Here is a 17,366-nt window from a genome sequence, read left to right as displayed (position 1 = left end):
ATTAAGTTTATAATTAATTTTAAAAAATTATTATAAAATAATTAAAATCAATTAAGTATCTAATTAAAAAATATTAATTGAGCTTCAATTGAGTCTTTAACATATTTTTTTCATTGAAGTTTTGACATGTAGTTAAATGATGATATGACTATGATGTGTTATGTAAAAATATATGACAAATATTGATATTTAAGGCTTAATCATATTTGTAATTATTTTATGAGGGTTTGATTTATTTTAATTATTTAAATTTAAAATTTAATAAAATATGAACATGTACATAATCGTTAAATTTTAATTCTGTTATTTGATTGTTTTAAATTATATAAAATTAGTTAAATTTCAATTTCAATTTTTATACTATATATAAATTTAAAATTTAAAATTTATATTTAATTTTGATATAGTATCTTTATATTTATAAACTGATGAGACAATCTAAATTATTTATTCTAATTAAAATGTTGAAGTGAATTTTAAGAATTGTTAACACAATTGAATTTCACCAACAAGTATTGGGTGTAATAATAAGGCACATTGCATCCCAATATGAAATATAAGTTTGAACCTTGGAGATAATATTGTTGGAAAAGAAAGCTACAAATTTTGAACATGAACTATAAAATAGACATGAGAAATACAAAAAAAAAAGTCATCGGATTTCTATATTAATTTCAATTCTACCAACTGGGTTTTTTTCAAAATAAAAAAGTCAATTCTATCGAGAACGTGAACCATAAAACTGACATTAAGTGAACGATATTAACAACTGAACTTAATAACGAATTTAACTTCTACTAAGTGAGTTCTTTTTATATTTTAGAATGTCACACTAGCAAATTTAACAAAAAAATTAACAAAAATTAACAATATTAACAACTGAACTTAAATTTTAAATTTCAAAATTGGTTGGATCATAAAATGTTGATGAAGAATAAAAAAGAAACCCTTAAATTTCTCTATTAAATTTAATTATACCAAATAATTTTTCCTTTTAAAAATTTTAGAATGTCATTTTTTAATTTTAAAATATTACACAAATGTATTTAACCAAAAACTTTATTGATATTAATTACTTTACTTGACTTGACTTTAATTTTTAATTTTAAATTTGAAAATTGTTGAATTGACCTAAAATTACCTAAAGATATTTGTATCATTATGTTTAAGGTATTTGATTGTTTTGGATATATTGTTAAATTCTTCATTTGATTGTTCATTAAAACTTTGCTATTTGTTAAATTCTTTTGAATACTTATAATTATTCCTATGTGATTCGTAGAACCGAGCATTAATTATTTGTAATTCAATTATCTTTTAAAATATATTTATAATTCAATTGATACAAGAAAATAATATCTAATCATGAACATGAAGCAAAGCAAGGCCCGAATCGGGTAAAGATATCATAGTAAGTAGATGTATTTATAGGCCAAATCAGGCGTAAGCATGATAATAACTTTATACTTGCTCAAATCTAGTCAACTCAAAATATGTCTAAAACTTATCCAAGTCAACTCATATTTATAAAAGATTAGTTCAAGCCTATTTTAATCTCGCCCATATTTTTAAAAAAATAGCAATATTTATATTATTTTAATTTAATATTCAATAATTAATAATTTTATATAATTTTTATTTATTAAAATTTTTTATATAGTCATCTTAATATTATTTTAATATTTACATTAGAATAATATTATATATTTAGTACATATTTATTTTTTTAACATGTTATAAATTACATAATATATAAAAATAAAATAGTATTAAGTATTATAAACTTAAAAACTGGTTGGGTCATGCTGGATTCAAGCATTGAATGTTCAAACCGGAGCCTAACCCATATTTTAAATGAGCCTAATTTTTTTTGTCTAATCTCGTTTTTCGAACCTAACATTTTTGCGCAAATCCTCTCGAATTTTGAATAAATGTTAAAACCTGAAAAGATAACCTCCCCATAATTTAAAGAGAGGCAGGAGTTTGGCAAGCACTGGTAGTTGCAGCTACTTGTTGCACGCTTTGGCTATAATACATGCATACATGTCATCAAAATGTACATGATTCGTCATCATTAGGTTAAACATAACACATTTGCTATGGTTTCCCAATCTTCTTGTTTCATAGATTCCATTTCTTTTTAATTTGGCTTGGTTAATTGAAAATTCCATTACTAGTCAAAAAATATTAAATAAATAAATTTTTCCAAAGGTATAGTTATTTGTTTGAACCAGTCCTGAGCAAGAATTTTTCTCAAATACAAGCTCAAGTGACCTGAATTACTAATTAATAATAACATATATATGTATAAACATAAATATAAAAAAATTATTTTATTATCTTTTAAATAGTAAAACTAGCTATCCAACTCAACTGAATTGTTTGATACATGAATTTAATAGCCAATAATCGAGTCTAATCAAACAAACATGAGCAGTTCATTTTCTTTTTTAAATCGCGAATCGATTTTGAGCTTCGAAAACGAAACGTGATCGAGCTTGAGCCGAACTTCAAGTCTCAAACTTTGAATGAAAAGCTCATAGTTTCATACGGTTTGAATACAGTTCGGCTCAACCCCAGATAACATCCTTCATACTAAAAACAAACGTGCATATTTTGGCATTTCAATAAATTCTAAGATAGTTTGCCTCTAGAAGATTACGTTCAACAAATAAGACAGCAACCAGCTTAGGAAGTTCTTTAGAGCTGACAAACCTTGCATTGTGTGTAAAGATATCCGCTTTAGTCCTTATATTTCATTGCTTCTTTCTCAAAACCAATAGTCGGAAACTGTTTTGCGTACTCCTCCACTTCTTGTCGGAGCTTAGCGATTTCGGATTGAAAGTTTGTATCCGACTGTAAGGTTGCTACAAAATCCTTCAACTTTGTTCCTGGATTAATCATAGTTCAAGGGAAATATGTGAGCATACTTTCCTTTATTTCAACGTATAAAAATATTGCTGTATAGGTGACAGAGGAAACTGAAAAAATATACCTTCCGTCTGGGCCTTGATTTTCAAGGCTAATTTCACAGCAGCGTCGAAGAAGTCAGCTACCTTCTCGAAATCTTCCTCAATGAAACCCCTAGATGTGAGAGCTGGGGTTCCTGAATCACATTAAAACAAAGAATTTAAAATCCAAGGGACCTAGCAAACCACCAAAAGAAACAGATGGCGTAATGACCAAAGGTGTGAAGGGTCCCATACCCATGCGGATACCACCTGGAACCATAGCAGACACATCCCCTGGAACAGTGTTTTTATTGGCTGCAATATGAACTGATTCCAATACCTTCTCAACTCTTGAGCCATCAATACCCTGTTGAACACCATTCCAAAAGCGAGGAAGTTATTATTGTTTTATAAGTTTATACTTCCATTACCAATTAAATAGTTCAAAAGTGTTTGAAATTGGAAAAGAAAAATCATCACGATCTATGTACGGACAGCATAAAAGGTAAAAGAATTTTCAGTAAATCAGTTTGAGAGGAAAAAGAAGTCAAGAAGCTCATACCTTGTTTCGCAAATTGACCAAGACTAAATGGTTCTCGGTCCCACCAGATACTAGTTCATAGCCGTTCTCCAGCAACCTCTACAAAAGCCGAAAATATAGAATTGCAACATATCACAGTTAAATCACTCAAGAGTAAACACGATAATGCTATTCATAATGTTTCACTTAAGCCAAGTAGTGAACTTGCATCAATAGGAGCTGGATCATTCAGTTTACCTGAGAAAATTTCGAGCAATTACTGAGAACTTGCTCTTGGTAAGCCTTGTACTCGGGTGTTCTGACCTATAAGCACATATGTCAAACTCAAGAAACCTAAAGACTTCTGGTTAACTTGTATCAAGATATTGTATGGCCTGAGCTTGGCATAGTGTGTTTAACTTGCGTATACACAAAATTTTTTTTATCAAAGAATACCTGCTTCAATGCAACTGCTAAACCAGCTATGGTGTGATTATGTGGTCCACCTTGAAGACCAGGAAAGACAGCTTGATTAATTTTGTCTTCCAAGTCATACATTACCTGTAGGATGGAACTCAAGAAATTAAATAAGTCACTCGTTCCTTATTTTCCACCCATCAAACTCATAAGAGAGAGAGAGAGAGAGAGAGAGAGAGAGAGAGAGAGAGAGAAACACACCAAAACTTAGAACATACTCACCTCTTTCCCTCGTTTGTTAATCTCTTTGACTCCCTTCCTGAAGAAAATCATAGCACCACGTGGACCACGAAGTGACTTGTGTGTTGTGGTTGTCACAACATCAGCATATTCAAAAGGAGATGGAATAACACCTGCAGCAACCAACCCGCTAATATGTGCCATGTCAGCCAACATAATTGCTTTCTGCTTATCACAGACCTGTCAATAAGCAATTAGAGTCTCTTAGTTTCTTAAAGGTGAGTCAAAATTTCCACTGATATATGACGTTTTCCAACTGCAAGTCAAGGGTGTTTACCTTGCGTATACGAGCATAGTCATAAAGGCGAGCATAAGCACTGGCACCAGCAACTATAAGTTTTGGTCTGAAAAGCACTGCACTTTTCTCTAGCTGCAAACATTTCAATTCATCTAAATCAACTATTCGAAAGAGACTCTCAAGTTTCACCTAAGTCAAGAAAATACTTGTATGCAAGAAAACTTTGTGCAAAGAGATTTTGACACAGATAAGACGTGTAGCTTCCACTCCACTGTTGAATTTCATTTATGAAATATATGCAAGTTCCATACATCAGAAAAATCCAAACAATTCATTGAAATTTATTTTAACTATAAGATATAATTATTTCCTTTGTCAAATTATGCTTAAAAGATACAGCATGTAATAAGTATTCACAAAATGTTCTAGCCATGAATCTCAAAAGGGTTGTGAGAAGTAAGAGAAACATTGATCAGAATGTGCATTCCAGGTTTTGAACTTGATAAAGTTGTCAGTTACACATGTCTAGATTATCCAAAATGCAGACACTCTGTTTCTGAAGATGCATGAAATTTAAGAAAGAGAAATTCACAACTCTACCAACATAGAAGAGAAGAGAAGCGCTACCTGATCATAATCAATGTAACCTGTACTCTCGTTCAATCTATATGGCATTGTCTCAAAGAATATTGACACAGCAGATATCTTCTTAGTGTCAGTCTGCATGATGCAAAGAAGAATCAACACTTGAGTTTCAAACACTATAAACACCAGTTGATTGGCCATAAAGTAATGTTACCTGATATGCTATTTCTTTAGAAAATAAATGCAGATAGAAAAAAAAAACAAACTAGAATTAACAAGAGAAGACAAAACTATAACCAAGTTCAGCATAAAAGCTTGTGATTGATGGAATTGATAAGCACCTGATAACCATGTGAAAGATGTCCACCATGGGGTAAATCTAGTGCCATAATTCGCTCATGAGGTTTCAACAATGCAGTATAAACCTGAAAGTTAGCAGGAGATCCGGAAAGTGACTGCACATTGACTGCATAATGAAACAGATACAGGATAAGTTATATGCTACCTAGAAAGTAAATATTCTGTACACAGAATCCTTCGCATGCTCAAAATAAAGGGTGAAAACAGATATTTAACTAAATATAGAAAAGGGTTTGCACGATCCATTCACCTCCCCACTTTGCAGGATCCAACCCAAAAGCCTCTAGTGCACGCGTTTGACACAAGGACTCAGCCATGTCAATGTATCTGATCAAATAGAATTAACAACATTAGACAGTGACTTTAACCAATTAATCTATGTTATTCAGACTGACTTAAAGAAAAATGAAGAATCAGAGCAACATAGTTATCAATAATTTATACTAAAAAGTAAAACCACATATAACATCTCTAGCAATGCATCTTATTTTCCAATTCAATCCCCTGAAAATTACAACCAGTCTGAAATCAATTGTAGATGAACCCACATCCATTTTTAAACTGATATTAGCAGTGAAATAAAATTAACAATATGCAAAATCAAAGTAGATCGTCTTAACTCGTTTCCTCCGTAGTATCTAGCACCAGGATACCCTTCACTGTACTTGTTGGTCATGACAGAGCCCACTGCTTGCATTACCGATAGGGATGTAAAATTCTCTGATGGTATGAGTTCTAGTCCCTATTACACATTAAACAGAAAATAAGAAAAAAAAAACGATTTGATCTCTTAATCAATCAAATACCTGACTGAAGTTATAGAAAAGGAAATAGATTATAAAATAAAAATCAGAAATGCGAAAAAAAGGCTCGAGATTTGAATTAACAATAAAAATACCTTCCATTGCCTAGCTTTCTCGAGTTCGATTATGTTAGCAATTTCAGGATCGATTTCCTCTAGCGGAGCATTCAACTGATGTATCCACTGCACAACCAAACACGTTTTTCCTTTATTTATTTTATTTTTTTGCATAAATCACAATTAAAAAGATCAAAGATCTAAAGCTCCGTTGAAAATAATATTACTAATGACGCTTACATTAGCACGAGCTTTCTCTTTCTCTGCCGCAGCTGTTGACTGCAAATGAAAAAAGAAATCAGAAAGAAAGAAAAAAAATGAAATGAAATTTAACTAAAGAAGGAATGGAACAAAAAAGAAGGAAAAAGTAGAGATGTAGAACCATATAATAGAGGGAGCTGCCACTGAAGAGAGGTCTGATTGGGGACTTAATGGAGGAAGACAATCTACGAAAGCTCATTGCCACCGCCATTACTCGCGTCTTGGCTCAGCTGTTCCAAGGGGGGAAAAGAAAGTGTTTGAGAGTGGGTTGGTGGAGGACTGAAAATGTTTGTTTGTGTTGGGATTATTATTGATATTATATGTATAAGTATAGAAGTGCGGGCTGTGATATGTCAGATCCAAGTTTGTTCGGGCAGGACGGGGTTGGTTGGTTGGTTGCTTTGCTTCTGCGGTGTAACGTCACACTCTCAATCTATAGAATATGGGTTAATATGATATTTTTTTCCCTTTTACTTCAAATTTACAATTATTCTTGTATTTAATTTTTTTTTATACTTGAATGTGATGATTAGATTAGTTTTATACCCGAATTTAGTTTTTCTTAAGATTTAAATACATAATTCAATTTTATAGTATTATATCATCAAACTTTTATAATTGTGAAAAAGTGTAAGTATCAAAATGAACTCAATTGTTATATTGAAGGATGAATAAAACTCGATTCGATTCAAAAATTTTTTAAAAATTGAATTTTGAGTTAATTGAATCGAGTTATTTGGGTCAACTCAAATAATAGACCCTTCAATTCTTGTCAATTTTGGAAATATCTTAACAAAAATTAAAAAATCAAAATATTTTTTAAAATTCAAAATATTTATAAAATTTCAAATTTTTTTAAATTATAAAAAATTCTAAACAGTATATAAAGAAAGTTAAAATTTTAAAATTGTTAATTAATGATTTAAGTTTATCATGCTAAATTATCTTCTTCTTCTTCTTTAAACTTTTTCTAATATGGAACTAATTATAATGTAACAAGATTTGAATGTAATATATATATAATTTTTAATTTAACTCAAACAATTTCACTCGACTCAATTTTTAAAAAAAATCAAATCGAGTTAGAATGATAAAATATGACTCGATTAACTCTAATTTTTTTCCACTCGATTCGATTAAACGCTCACTCCTAACTGCGAATTAAATTAACTCGAAATTATATTTTAAAAATTGAGAACGGTAGTAGTAGGTGACTGGATCTAAACGTTGCGGTTGGAAATCTATAAAAGGTGGCCAAACTAATCAGAGAACAAAGTCTGGTTCATTATCACAATATAGTTATTCCTTTTTAGTGTATTTGAAATGGAGCAATTAAATTGAATTTTGTATTTTTGGTATAATTCAAAACTTCCCATATCCTTACCCAAAACATTAAAAATCATGCAGCCCTTTTGCATATTTTATCTTACATGCTGCCTTACAGTTAAACATTACTTACAGAATACCATTTGTGATACAAATACACAAATTCTCTTCATTTTTCTTTAATATCTTTTTTCTTTTAAAATAGAATATTGGACGCTTTGAGTAACCAAACCGTCTCTCTCCAACAAGCCGATTAGTTGTCATCCTGTCTACCATCCCAAACTACTTCCAGCTTCTATTCTAAACAGTCTCCACCGTAGGGACAGAATCACACTCGACACTACATTTAGCTGGTTGGGACATCATTACTCTCCTTAAACATAGGGGGTGTTAGATATATCCCCCCAAAAAAATCAAGCCCTCTTCGCTAAGTTGGGTGGGAGACTGATGCATGAGGACTCAAACTCGTAAACACTTTCTGAACCCCAACAATTCACAATTTGTAATGAATACTTCTAATCACTGAGCTCCTTGCCAAAGATTACTACTTTACTCACCTCAAGGATCAATTGGGTCGTTCGCAATGGTAGGATGGTCTGGATTAGGAACAGGCCCGCTTAACCAGGAGGAAGGTAGCTGGAATTTCAGCCAAGTTAGAGAAAATGGGAGGAATCTGGTAATACATTGTTTTTCTGTGTTTATCCCACGAGATTTGATGGCCGCTTCTCGCTTGCAAGTGTGTATTTATTAGCCCTAAAAGACTGAACCACAATTCTCATTTGTGGTAGCTCATTTGGAAAGCTAAGCTCTCTCTGAAACTTGAGATATTCCTTTGGAAATGTGGCCTCAATGTGGTCTCCACCAAGTCGTTCCTCTGACATAGGAAGCTAACGACGAAAGACTCGTGTCCTCTGTGTTTATCTGCTCAGGAAGATATACAACACCTATTTAAGGATTGTCAGTTAACTCGTCGTGTTTTCAGAGGGAATTTTTGCTTCTACCAAAGTCCCAATCATTTTTTATGTTGAATGGGTAGACTAGACGGTAGATAATAACTTTGCTAAGGTCTGGTCTGTAAAACCAAGGATCTATTAGAAGTTGTTATTTGCCTTCACCCTATGGAAAATTTGGATCACCCGCAACGCCCTAATACTTGGAGATGATTGCCCGAAAGAACATAGTCCTAAAAGAGTTTTTCGCTATCTCTAGCGGTAAATGAAATACATCTACCCGAGTTTGTTGCTGTGTCTTGAAAACCACCTCCAAAGAACTGGTTTAAACTTAATACCGATGAACCTTCTCTAGAAAACCTTAATAGAGTGAGTGCTGAGGATCTCATAAAAAATCATTTTGGGAATTAAGTAATTGGAGGATATCTGCATATCCAAAGAACAACAAATGTTGAGGCCGAATTATAGGCATTGAAGGGCAGATTAAATTTGGCGAGGGACCTAAATATTACTCATAGAAATAGAAGTGAATGCCACTACCATTAAACATTTTATGTCTACTGATACAATTTCTAATATCCACTTATCTTTTTTGATCACCGAGTGCGTAGCGTGACTTCTAGGTCATTAAAGCAATAATTGTACAAATGCTTTAACATGTGTTGGAAGCAATTCTCAACTCGGTCTTTTAGCAGCTCATAGTTCACAAATTATTTTGTTTATGTAAGACTCTTTTAGTTGTTTAACCTCCATATTAGCTAGTGATATGCAAAAGAGTGTATTGTATCGAACAATTTAGTAATTTCCTTTTAATGACATCTAGTTCCTTTAATTGATTAAAAAAAACATACTACAAAGCCATTAGAAAAAGTACTTACCATTAGTATTATATTATTTACCAGGTTCACCTTTAGGAATGTGGTAGGGTAAAAAAAAAAAGGTTTTGACAAACAGGGAAGGAAAAATTACCAAAGGTAGAAATTTGAAGCTTCAGCTCATACATCCGGTGTAGGGTTCTCTTAAAACAGGTAATCTCATGCAAAAGTACAAAAACACAAGGAGGAATAGGAGGAGAAAACCTCGTATATTGATGAAGGCAACTATGATATCTGTACATACAAAGACAGTTCTTTTTAAAAAATTTACCATCCAAGACCTAGTCGACACAATGGTCATATTGGCAAAAATGATCAGTTCTCGGCAATTAGAGCCGAGCCATCACCATTTGAGAAAGAAACTACATTGCTTTGTGTAGTAGGGATAGCAGTTCCAGAATTTGAGTCATTTGTTTCACATTCTCCCTATATCATGAAATAAAAGGCAAAGCAAAGCCACGTTTATGTTTTACAAAGTGCAAGGGATAATAATTTAGATCAAGAAACCTAACAAGTTTAGGTGCTAAGGAACACACCTGTTGAACAGGAACTAGGGAGAGATCCTGAGTTTTCTTGGGAATATCCCTCAAAGTTCCCTGCATGAAGTACAATTCTTTCAAACTCGACATATGTAGCTTACTGAATGTTCAGCAGATGCACTATCAAAACTAAAAAGCAAATAATAATAAATCTCATAAAGAGACAGCAGAGTGCAGACAGAACTTAGAGGCAAGAATCAAAATTGGAGAGGTAAACAATGGGAGAGGGTTTAGTGGGAGGGAATGCATTGTGTCCCCTCTTACATTCCCAGACTTTTCCATACCCCATCCCAGACAGAAAAAAGAGTTCTTATCCCTGTCCTGTCAGTCCCCTTAAACGTTATAACAGCACAATACTTTTTGTGATAGAGAACTTGTGCACATGGCAATTAAACTTTTCAATTGGAATATTAATTGCAATCATCCCAATAGATAAAATCTTCAAGGAGCAATTTAAAGTGATTCACTCATCTAAAACTACCCAATATATGAAAACAACCGCGATTACAAATGTAGCCGCAAATTTTCTCAATGGTAAACAAGAACCATGGACAAAATGAAGATATGTGAAGTGTAAATCACAGTAGAGACACCTACCTTGTTTGCCCAAAAAAGTCCACATGCGTTGCATAGAGACCTTGGACCAGATGGACCACGTCGCATCATTGGAGTGGACTTTGAGCTAATGCCACAGTGTGTACATCTGGACAAGTGAGAAAATGACATTACTCCATAACTACGATTATTATAGCATATATTGATATTTTACCAGGAAATGTAAATGTTATGCTAATTCCAGATTAAGAAGATGAATGAGAAATCGAGATGTATGAACGGAAGTAAAAATAAAACATATTTACCAGATCTTCGCAGAAAGAAAATGCAAAGAATAACAGACTAGAAGATGGTAGAAAACTCACATGCCATCAGCTAAGTTATCATCCTCCTGGGAAGAACCCCAGCTGTGAGCTCCTTCGGACTTCTTAGCAGATGTAAATTGACCCTTATTACGCTGCATCCTAATGCACTCAAAAAAATCAGAAGCAAGAACTTACTAAATATGGAATAAAGAAAAATTTGTCAACAAGGACAGATCATCTCTAATGAGTTTTCTAGGCCCCCATTTCGGTTTAATAAAGCACACTAAGATAAGATATTAAGAATTCAATTCCATCAACTAACTATATGCATGTTCTTTTTCTAAATTATGCTTTTAACCATTGGTAGAAATGTAAACTTCCCTAGAAGGATAAAAAGGGCATCCTCTCTCATTTGTCTGTGTCGTTCTATTACCTAGAGCAGCCAATTAAACCTGGAGGAAAAATAGTATTCTACACTATCGTTTGATTTCTTCAATATCTTTTCCCTTCAGTAAGACCCTTATTGCACTTCAATCATTTCTTGTACATAAGTATGTCAAACTGGAAAGATAGTTTAAAGTGACAACCAGTTAAAGTTAAACTTGCCTGACTGCTACAGTTCAGACTTCTTGTTTCCACTTTAGAAAATAAATCCCCAATATTTTTGGATACAAGAAGATATTAGTGAATTGAAATGCATTATTGTACAGCATCCTCACTATAGATGACGGAATTACAAATATGAGTTCATAAAGATTCCAGAATTGAAAATTTATGCCAAAATCTTCCAATTTAAAAAGCACTGCATAAACTTATAATCGGTTTTAAAAAAAGTGACATGATTAGACATGCCAGATCAATGCTTATTCGGTTATTCCCTGTGAATATTATGCTCTATCACATTTTTCTGCTTGAATTGATAATTTTGTAGCAAAATGAAATATGCTAAGGTCAGTCACAAGCACCAAGAAATTAATTATTAAACTTGGTAATACCAAATGGGACATGATTAGACATGCCAGATCAATGCTTATTCGGTTATTCCCTGTGAATATTATGCTCTATCACATTTTTCTGCTTGAATTGATAATTTTGTAGCAAAATGAAATATGCTAAGGTCAGTCACAAGCACCAAGAAATTAATTATTAAACTTGGTAATACCAAATGGGTTGAAAAATATCCTTACACAGTCCAGTGTTCTAAGACATATTCACTTGTAACACTGATTTGTTAGTCTATCAGTTCTGTTTTTACTCCCTAGGTCCTTAAGAGTTTTTCTAACAATTTTATGGTATATTAGGCCTTATAAGAGTATAGGACTTTATAATATCTCATTAGCACAATTCCTAAAATCTTATCTAGCTGGGCTGCTACCAGTCTGCAATATCCTTATTTATCACAATTTAGAATTGGATGATAATTTATATTTATAGTCTACTAATGCACAGCAAACTCTTTATAAAGATCCTTGGTTTATAACAATGAGCGAATAGATTCAGAAAAACAGATAAACTAATCTAACGTTAATCATGCATTCAGTAATAATAAAGAAAAAATTGGCTCAGATTCAAATGCAATGATTATGTTAAATAACATATAAAACGGAACAACATAACTTGCAGAAATACAAAATTTATGGAAAAGGTCATATGCTTCACCCATCCAGCATAGCCAATCTATTTCTCAGAGTTTAATAAACCATAACCTTCTTAAAATCCTATTTCTCAGTAATTCCTCAAACCTCAAAAGCCCATTAATACTAGTTCTCAGGGTTAAGTTTCTAGCCTCAATTGCAAGAACAACATATTGAATATCAAAGTTGAAAATAACTGTATTTAGGGAAGGAAAATGCACACCTAAGAGCAACTTCTTGACGAACACTATACCGGACTTTTTTATCAAAGCATCGCTCTTTTCTCTTCTGACGAAATCTATCTAAAGAGGCTGCTCTATGCGGTTGGTTAGATCCTCTCGGAAAGTCCAAAACAACCTAAAAAGAACAAGGAATAGATAAACTAAAAATTAAAAAGAAAAATAAATTCAAATTCTAGATTAAACAAATTTAAGAGAATTACCCTTTGGTTCTGAGCTGACATTTCAACACCATGGGGACCTGAAGTCAGTTCACTTCCACCCAAAAGTAATAACACCGCATGGAACTGCAAACAGTACGACCAAAATGAAAATCATTACGATGTGCATTTCATTGGGGGGATAATATAGAAACACGAAAGGTCAAAAGTATGATATTGAAGTTGCATTTTTCGGTTTGATAACTTGAAGTAAGAGGAAAAGCAATCACATCTTTCTACAATTTAAGCAAACGATTTTTGGTTCTTCAAAAATCAAACCATTCAGCAAACCCTAATTGGCCTAACTGAGAAAAAGTTGTTAAGAGAAAAAGAAAAAATGTAATATACCTTCTCGGGAGTAATAGCATCGAAAACATAGACCTGGCCACGAAAGGAAAGAGTGAGTTGGCTGGCACCGTCGACACGTTGAACGATGGCTAAGTCAGAGGGGGTGGAAGTGACATAGAGGGGATCGGCGGAGACGTCATCGACTCCGACGCCGTCGTCAAGAGGATCAGCATCGTAACTAACGCTATCGGCCGGTGCTGAGGCAGAAACATCGTTGTCGGCGATCGAGGCAGGGATGTTCATGGGCTGAGACTGTCCGTACATTGAGGAAATTGAGGATGTGGAAGCATTACAGTGAAACAAAGGGGAAAAGGGGGGGGGGGAATAATAGGGACAAAAAAAGAATTAACCCTAATTAATCCAATTGCGTTTTATTAGGTTTGTTGTGGGAGATATATGTGATGTCAGAAATGGTGTCTAAGTTAAAAAGAGGAGTGTTGTTGGTCCGACCGACGCCAATGAGAAAGTGAGGCCAGAACGAGACGATGTCATTTTAAAGGCCTTTGCCCATTCTAATTTCCATGTCCCATTCGATTGTGGTCTATCACAATGCCAAGCTCCTTTAATTTTTTTTTTCCAAAGCATGCAAATTTTATGAACATTAGAGATATATGCAAATCAATGTTAAATTAGGTAATTTTATCTGAAAGAAATATGCTTGAAAAATAAGCGAGTATGCTGTATTTGGAGATAGAAAGGAAAATGCATCTTACAGAATATGTTGATTTTTTTTTTTTTTTTGCGATTGGAAATTAAAAGTTTGTAAATATATTTTTTTTTTCTGCGTTTGAGATAAACATTGTTATAGTTTTAAAGTATGTTTAAATTTACGATGATGTCGTGGAGCTGGGTGATCTACGAATTTCATCTACCATGTGAGTATGGAGCCATCAACCGAAGAGCCAAATCGAATTGCAACTCAAGGTCTCAATTGACAGTGATTATACGGTCTCGGGTTGAAGTGTAACTAGGTCTTCAAGTTTACAAAAGTTATGCTGTCAAATGATGGAGCATAACTAAGGCCCTAGTTGACAGTGGTTATGCAGACACAACAACTAGTTTTTCCTCGTCAGAGGAGGATGCTTTATAAAACCCATACAAAAGTCAAAAAAGAAAAATCTAGTGAGTATAATCAAGTCATTCATTTTATCCATCTCCACCGAAAACGATGAGCCCATTACTATAACCTGTGACAGAATTGGAGTATAACATGTTTTAGTAATAGGGTCACTGCCTTCGATTGAAATGGACAAAACGAATTACTTGATTATACTGGAAGGCCCTTGTGTTTTTTGTCTTTGACTTTTTTATGAATTTTATAAAGCATCCTCTTCCAACTAGGAGAAACTCGTTGTTGTGCCTGTATAACCACCATCAACTGGGGCCCTAGTGATGCTCCATCCTTTGACAATATAACCTTTATAAACTTGAAGCCTTAGTTACACTTCAACCCGAGACCGTATAATCACCGTCAACTTGGACCTCGAGTTGCAATGCGATCCCGACTTTTCAAGTGATGGCTCCATATTCACATGACAAGTGAAATTTGTAGGTTATCGAGCTCCACGACATCACCGTGAACCCAAACACAACTTAAAACTATGACTAAGTTTTCCTTAAAGAAAAAAGAGAAATAAATCTGTAAACTCAAAAATTTCAACACGCAAGAAAAAGAAAAAAAATAATTTAAAGGAGATAGAGATATGATGGAGTAAAGGGATAGGAACAGTCATTTATATAGGTGATGGGGTAGGAATAAAAAAAGGAAATTTTTAATTTTATCTCAGGAATCCCAAGTTGCAGTGTATGAAATTTATACCAAGAATCCGGGGTTGTAGTGGGCTCAGAGGCAGAAGCAATCAAGTTAGGGTTAGAGTGAAAACATTTATTACAACGTAAATTAAAATTTAACAAACTAAAGAATTAAGTATTTGAGAAGTATTACAAATAAGATAATCATCGGTGTCTTGAATGTGTGCTATAACCGAGTGTTCGTCAGGTACGACTAGGGTTCTGTCGAACAATTTGGGTTGGCGACTCCTCATTATCTTTATCTTCATCTTCACGTGCACCTCGATGTTGATTTCCATATTCATTTCCTTCGTGGTTGACTGTGTCTGGGTTCTGGCCGCCCATTGTACATCCCTCTTGTATGAATAGGTAGTTGCGAGGATGACCCACCTCGGTAGAACAACGATGTTGGGGGTGTTTGTGACACTATCGACAGATAACTATATGGTGTCTCATAACCTGATTGCAGTGATTAAGGTGGCAATTGTCTGCAATACCGAACATGTTAGTGTTGTTGGCGACATTAGCATGTAATATGGTGTTATTGGTGGCAGTCGTGTGAATATACACCTGGAGAAAATGTTGATACAATGACTGATGGTGCGTGCTGTGGTGCTTGTGTATAATAAACTGGGTTAGAAACAAAAATATATGAACTATATTGACTGGGAGGTTGCACAATAATTGAGTCCTCGTATGGAGCTGAAGCAGATGTTGATCCCCCCGGGGCATGTTCTCCCTACCTAGAATTGATGGGCTCTTGTCTTCGCCTCCTACGACGACATTGCCTACTCCTTTCTGCAATCGACAGTAGATACGACTTGCTGTTATGCCTAAACCAATCCATGTAATCCAGAGATGTCGCCAACTCTGGTGTGAGAAATGGTTCACGCGTTGGCAAATAATCGTACGTACATTGCCACATCTTGATATGCTTATTGTGGAATATTAGCCAATCTTCCTTTAGTCTCCCCCAAAAGTCAATCTTGTACAGGTCATCGAGCTCCTAGGGTGGTGGCGAAATATGTTGCGTACACCCAAACTGCTGCATCACTCGGTCGAATTTGTGCATCTTGACCGTTGCAAAAAAATTATCAGTGGCACTTTAACATGCCAAATGTTGTAGTTGGCCAAATATTTGGTCGGGATGCATTCTTGAATTTTTGGATCCGCATATGGCATTTATACAAACTGTAGTATGAATTTATAAATTTTAGCATGTGCATTTAATTTCAAATGATGGGATCAATATTATAGAACTTAGAAATCCATAAACTAACCTCCTCTTTGATTTGTTGATCTAAATCTAGTAGAATATCCTCGAGCTCGATCAGTATACCTATGTGTCTTGTGAGATTGTTCCACCTATTCAAATAATATGTTATTTCACAATTATAACAGTGAAAAATTATAATGATAATGATATTATCAAATGAATTTTACCTTATTACAAGTGAGAATTCATAAGTGAGGACTACTCAGGGTGTAAAAATGGTATTCGATACCATGCCCACGATTGAAAAAGGAGCATGCAACTGTTGATTTTAACTTTTTCTGGTTTCATCACTCGACACATTTATCGGTACAATGTCACCAACACCTATGATCCCCAACTAAGTCGTCTCATTTCTTTCAAGTCGGCTAGTAGTAGTAGCCACCTTAAATGTACCAGATTTCGAGATTTATTTGACATAAATAGAGCCCTGATCAACCTCAAGAGGAATTCGCTTGCGAATTATTCTTTTTCAACGTCACTCGTGGAAGCCTTGATAGCTTTGAAGTTGTCCTCCAACCATCCCATATTGATCCGACTATTCCTAAATTTGTTCAACACCTTCCTTAGTAGTTGCTCACATGTTGCACTCTAATCGGCACTCGCCATTGGCCCCGTAACGACTTCCCCATTGATCAGTAGACCGAGTTGTAAACTAACGTCCTCAAATGTAATTGTACACTAATCGTAAGGAAGATGGAATCTGTGTGTCTCCGGTCTCCATCTTTCCACTAAAGCACTTATAAGTGAGGGATCCAATTTAGTCCCCCCGAGCATGCGAGCCACGTATAAGAATCTCGCGTCTCGCAAGTGTCCATAAATGACATCTGATGCACCTCA

The 17,366-nt window shown here is 34.2% G+C and overlaps 2 protein-coding genes across 2 annotated transcripts; both read right to left on the bottom strand.

Moving 5' to 3' along the window:
• Window positions 1-2,320: 2,320 nt before the first annotated feature.
• On the bottom strand, window positions 2,321-6,800 carry LOC105797261 (serine hydroxymethyltransferase 2, mitochondrial). Its single transcript, XM_012627219.2, has 15 exons — window positions 6,613-6,800; window positions 6,471-6,509; window positions 6,270-6,356; window positions 5,992-6,113; window positions 5,622-5,698; window positions 5,353-5,477; window positions 5,054-5,146; window positions 4,466-4,558; window positions 4,171-4,368; window positions 3,928-4,032; window positions 3,730-3,795; window positions 3,514-3,591; window positions 3,207-3,318; window positions 2,996-3,106; window positions 2,321-2,891 (listed from the first exon to the last, which is right to left on the bottom strand). The coding sequence occupies exons 1-15, from the start codon at window positions 6,700-6,702 to the stop codon at window positions 2,743-2,745; spliced, it is 1,545 nt and encodes a 514-aa protein (XP_012482673.1). The 5' UTR covers window positions 6,703-6,800; the 3' UTR covers window positions 2,321-2,742.
• Window positions 6,801-9,832: 3,032 nt separating this feature from the next.
• On the bottom strand, window positions 9,833-13,931 carry LOC105797264 (GATA transcription factor 25). Its single transcript, XM_012627222.2, has 7 exons — window positions 13,463-13,931; window positions 13,118-13,201; window positions 12,899-13,032; window positions 11,102-11,200; window positions 10,779-10,884; window positions 10,179-10,238; window positions 9,833-10,068 (listed from the first exon to the last, which is right to left on the bottom strand). Exons 1-7 carry the CDS (start codon window positions 13,724-13,726, stop codon window positions 9,958-9,960), a joined length of 858 nt encoding a protein of 285 aa, XP_012482676.1. The 5' UTR covers window positions 13,727-13,931; the 3' UTR covers window positions 9,833-9,957.
• Between the last annotated feature and the right edge of the window lie 3,435 nt (window positions 13,932-17,366).

Source organism: Gossypium raimondii, chromosome 3 (assembly GCF_025698545.1).
Source record: "Gossypium raimondii isolate GPD5lz chromosome 3, ASM2569854v1, whole genome shotgun sequence".
Classification (NCBI taxonomy): Eukaryota; Viridiplantae; Streptophyta; class Magnoliopsida; order Malvales; family Malvaceae; genus Gossypium; species Gossypium raimondii.
This window is presented reverse-complemented; position numbering and strand designations above follow the sequence as displayed.